General features: G+C 61.6%; 1 protein-coding gene across 1 annotated transcript; it reads right to left on the reverse strand.

Moving 5' to 3' along the window:
- Window positions 1-3714, reverse strand: LOC101657428 (tripartite motif-containing protein 65). Its single transcript, XM_004709287.2, has 5 exons — window positions 2065-3714; window positions 1621-1854; window positions 1382-1541; window positions 1231-1296; window positions 1-815 (listed from the first exon to the last, which is right to left on the reverse strand). Exons 1-5 carry the CDS (start codon window positions 2260-2262, stop codon window positions 259-261), a joined length of 1215 nt encoding a protein of 404 aa, XP_004709344.2. The 5' UTR covers window positions 2263-3714; the 3' UTR covers window positions 1-258.
- Between the last annotated feature and the right edge of the window lie 570 nt (window positions 3715-4284).

Raw genomic sequence — 4284 nt, forward strand, 5'->3', positions numbered from 1 at the left:
AATATTAGCTTTCCAGATTCCCTCTGTGATAAGTTAGGGAATATAGTCCTCGTCATATTTCCCTCAGTGTTAGAATCCTACACAAGACACCCACACACAGTGCACACATGTTGCACACACGTGTCCACAAGCCCTGGGTCTTTGGCCTGCTGCTGGTCTGCTTATAGCTGTGACCTGGGCCCTCGGGCCAGGAGCTGGGCACACAGGCACAGGTCCACCTGTTCCCAGCTTGAGGGCCTCCTGGAGTCGGGCGGGGTCTCAACTGAGCTCTGAGGTCTCTCCCTGGGCGCCAGGCCGATGGCAGAGGGTAAGGGCCCGATCCTCAAGAAGCCAGAAGACAGGGTAGAGGGGCTTTGTGAAGACGGCATGGAAGGTGTGCAGCCGCTGGGCCTGGGGCTCCAGGCTGTAGAAGGTGAGGCAGCCCAAGGTCAGGTCCAAATCCACGCCCAGGAGCCGCCCGGACACAGGCGGCAGGCGCTGGGCCTTCCCGTTGTGCCAGGCCTGGGAGCTGTCCTCCTGAATGCACAGGCCCCAGGAGCAGGGCCCCCGGCCAATGTTGGTGGTGTGCCCGCCCTGCCCGCTCCGCTCCAGCTCCGGGTAGGCGACACCCAGCATCACGGAGTGGCTGGAGGCTCGCACCTCCCAGTAATGCCGCCCTGTTTCGAAGCTCTGGGCACACTGCACCTGCCACAGGTCGAAGCTGCGCGGGCCACCTGGGCCCCGTGGTTTGCGGCGGTGCTTCACCTGCCGGTTCTGCCGGGACAGGTGGAAGTGGCGGTTGGCGCTGTCCGGGTCGAAGGTCAAGTTGTGGTAATCTGCAGAAGAGATGGGTGGAGGAGAGGGCGGGCAGTGGGGGATAGACATACTGAGCACCAGATGCTGTGGACCTCTGACCCCAAACTGCAACCTTTTGGGCAGAACCTCCTCCAGTCATGGAGCCAGACAGTCGCACTCACGCATCCATACATGCACATGCAGCACACACGTATGTACGTGCTGTGCGTGTAAACATGTGCTCACGATACATTGCACACACGTGAAGATTCACGCTTACTCCTTTTACAAATGCACAGATGTATCCACGTGTGTGAGTACACACAGCAGCGTGCATGCAAAGACATGCGCATGTCGCAGTGTGCTCCTTGCATGCAGCGTGTACATGCAGGCTCACAAGGCACTCACACCGTGCTCACATGTTGCACACACACATGTTCACATGCCGGGCCTTACTCTGCCAGAGTTCTCTCCTCAGTGGACACGCCGGGCTCGAAATGGATGCCAGGGGACCTGGGGCCTCTAGGGGACAAAGCAGCGTTAGGAGACAGCTGGGAAGGGGTGGCCACAGGACCAGCGGGCTCTGGAGGAGTCCCAGGTTGCTTACCCACAGGCCCCATGTCGAGCACCTCAGGGGGCTCCTCTTCCAGCAGGAGGCTCCCCAGCTGGCTCAGAGTCTCCTTCAGGTCCCCCAGCTGCTGGTCTTCATCCCACTGCAGAGGGGGCAGCGGCCCGAGGGGCTCTGGGGGCACCAGGAGCAGGGATTGCTGCGGCGCAGGACAGCTGCAGTCAGCCTGGGAGCCGGGAAAGGAAGCTGCTCCCCCCGCTGTCACTCCGAGGCACTACCTGGAGGAAGACGCAGTCATCTTGCTGCGCCAGGAGGTTCTGCATCCTGCCCTCGTGGGCCGCTAGGGCCTCCAGGTGGCTGCGAAGCTGCTGCTCCCCGTCCCGGGCCTTGGTCAGCTCGTGGGCCTTGGCTGCCTCCAGGTCCCTCAGCACGGAGGCCCTCCGTAGCTCCAAGGCTTGCAGGAGGCAGCTGAATTTGCCAGAGACCACGGAGGCCAGGCCACAGGCTGAGCCCTGGGGGGAAGGGGGGGAGAGAGCTGGTTGGCAGGGCTAAGGCTGCCTGTAGGCTGAGGGCTGGGAGGTGGGCAGCCCGGCCCCTGGATCCCCTTCCCTGGCTGACCTGCTGCTCGGCCCTCACTCCTTCTTTCTAGGGGCCATTTCCAAGTGGCCCACCCTGCCAGGGGCCACTGCCCAGCACGAGGTGACCACAGACAAGCCCTGTACCTGGATCTGGCTGCTTTGCTGCTGCAGCTCCCGGAGCTGGGTCTGGGCCTGGGCGGCCCGCTGGGCGGTCACCTCCAGCATGGTTCTCAGCTGGGCCTGCGGGGACCCATCCGTGGGGCGAGCGAAGAGACAGGACCAGGATTGGGGCACAGCAGCCCTCAGCCAGTCAGCACCCATAGACCCAGGGCCCCTCCTCATGCTAACGAGCCTGAGGCTGAAGATCCACCTCTACCCCGCCCACCCAGCGACCTGAGGCAGGACCTCTGCGCAGGTGAAGGGCACCCCACTGGGCCAGCTCTGATGTCCTCCTCTTCCTTAATCTCATCAACCACTCTGTCTTCCTGTAATCCTGCATCACACCATCCTCCCGCTGGCTCTGCTGGCTGCCCAGGCCTAGGTGGTACCTCCTTCCTCTCCCCTCCTAGGCGACCACCCCCCTCCCCTTACTAGGACTTTTATGTAGACCAGTGTCTCAACCCCACCAACTGCTGGAGACCCTGAGGGTTTCAGCTCCGTGAAGACCGCCCCAGAGTCTCTATGGAGCTGTTCCGCTCAGCCCCAGAGGCTCACTAAGTCAGAGGCTCACTAAGTCAGAACGGACAGCAGTGGCGCTTTTCAGGTTTGAACGACGGAGCCCTGATGGTGCAATGGCTAAAGGGCTCGGCTGTTAGCCAAGAGGTCAGTGGTTTGAACCCACCGGCCGCTCTGTTGGAGAAAGAAGAGCCTTTCTGCTGCTATAAAGCCTGGAAACAGATGAGATCTAACCGCCCCTTTCCAGAAGAAAAAAAAATTACTCGGTGTCCCTCTCCTCTGCCCCACAATGAATATGTGACAAATTTTTTATATTCCAGCCCACAATTCAGAGTGAAATCCAGAGCCCACCCCCCTTCATACTGCGTCCCCCAGGGGTGCTTTCACCCCTCTGGGAAACTGCTATGAAAGAGCCCCGGTGGCTTAGTGGGGTATGCTTTGGACAGCTGCCCTCAAGGCCGGCCGTTTTAAAACCACCAGGGCGTCGGCTTTGTTCCTTAGGCGAACGGGGAAGCTTTTCCCTTTCTTAATAAATTAGTCTCTGAAACCCACAGGGGCACTTGTACCCCGTCACCAGGAGTCAGCATGGGCTCAGAGGCAGTGGGCTGAGGTTTATGAACCATAATCAACTTGATGGCAGGGGTTCTGGGTGGTTTTCAATCCCACGGGGGCGAGTGTGGTTTTGTAGGCTACATCCTCGGTGCTTCTGCCCCAGCTCCGTCCTCCTCTGGGCGTGGAACTCTGAAGAAGCCTGGGACCCTTTATTTGTCCCCAGGGGCCTCCACCTTCAATTCGTCCCAAACCAAATTCTGCATTCCACTTGCACTTCTTCAACACAGCCCTGAACTCAGCCCACCCCACGCTGCCCCCCATGCCTGGCCCGCCTTGTTGGCAACATCTTCAGGAAACATCGTGACGCCCACTGTTGTTTCAGCTCGACCTGGTCACCCTGGTGCTGCCAGCCTGTCTCCTCGTTCCTGTCACAGGCTCCAGCCTGACCTCACCCCCGCCCCTGCGGTCCCTGCTCCAGACCGCGCCTTAGCGCCTGTTCAGCCTGAATCTGACCACCTCACTGCCTTGCCCACACCCAAAGTGACTCCCTACTGCCCTCAGAGCAGGAGGTCCCCCTGCAGCCACCCGGGGCCCTGAGGATCTGGCTCCTGCTGACCCTGAGGGCCTCTGCTGGTCCTCCCCACCCACCGCACCCACCTCCACTCCCCGTTGACCTGCCCTGTTGACCCACTGACCCAGGCTGGAGCCTTGACCTCAAACGCTTCTTCCAGGCCCGTTCTCACCCCCCCAACACTTCCCGCGGCGCCTGTCTTTACAGGGGCTTGTCTGGCCCTTTAGATGGGACCTGTGAACCTATGGCAGGCATAGTTAGCAGGGGGTGTCCCCTGCACAAAGTGGGTGGCGGAAGGGCCCGGGGTCTTCAGACAGACGTGCCCCCACCCCACCCCCCGGGCGGGCAGGTTCGCCCGAATCTGCACCCTCCACTCTCCCTGCTAACTCTTCGTGCTGGGGAGGCCCTGCCCCAGCACCTGGCCGCGGAGGCGTCAGTCACCTCGCGCTCGCGCCGCGCGTCCTCCAGCAGCGTCCGCTCGTGGAGGCGGCACTCGAGCACGGTGCACGCGCTGCACGCGCAGCGGCCCTCGGTGCGGCAGAAGAGCTCCAGCGGCCGGCCGTGGC

The sequence above is a fragment of the Echinops telfairi genome, unplaced genomic scaffold (genome assembly GCF_000313985.2).
Source record: "Echinops telfairi isolate 266 unplaced genomic scaffold, ASM31398v2 ScPeMD7_7458;HRSCAF=8496, whole genome shotgun sequence".
Lineage (NCBI taxonomy): Eukaryota > Metazoa > Chordata > Mammalia > Afrosoricida > Tenrecidae > Echinops > Echinops telfairi.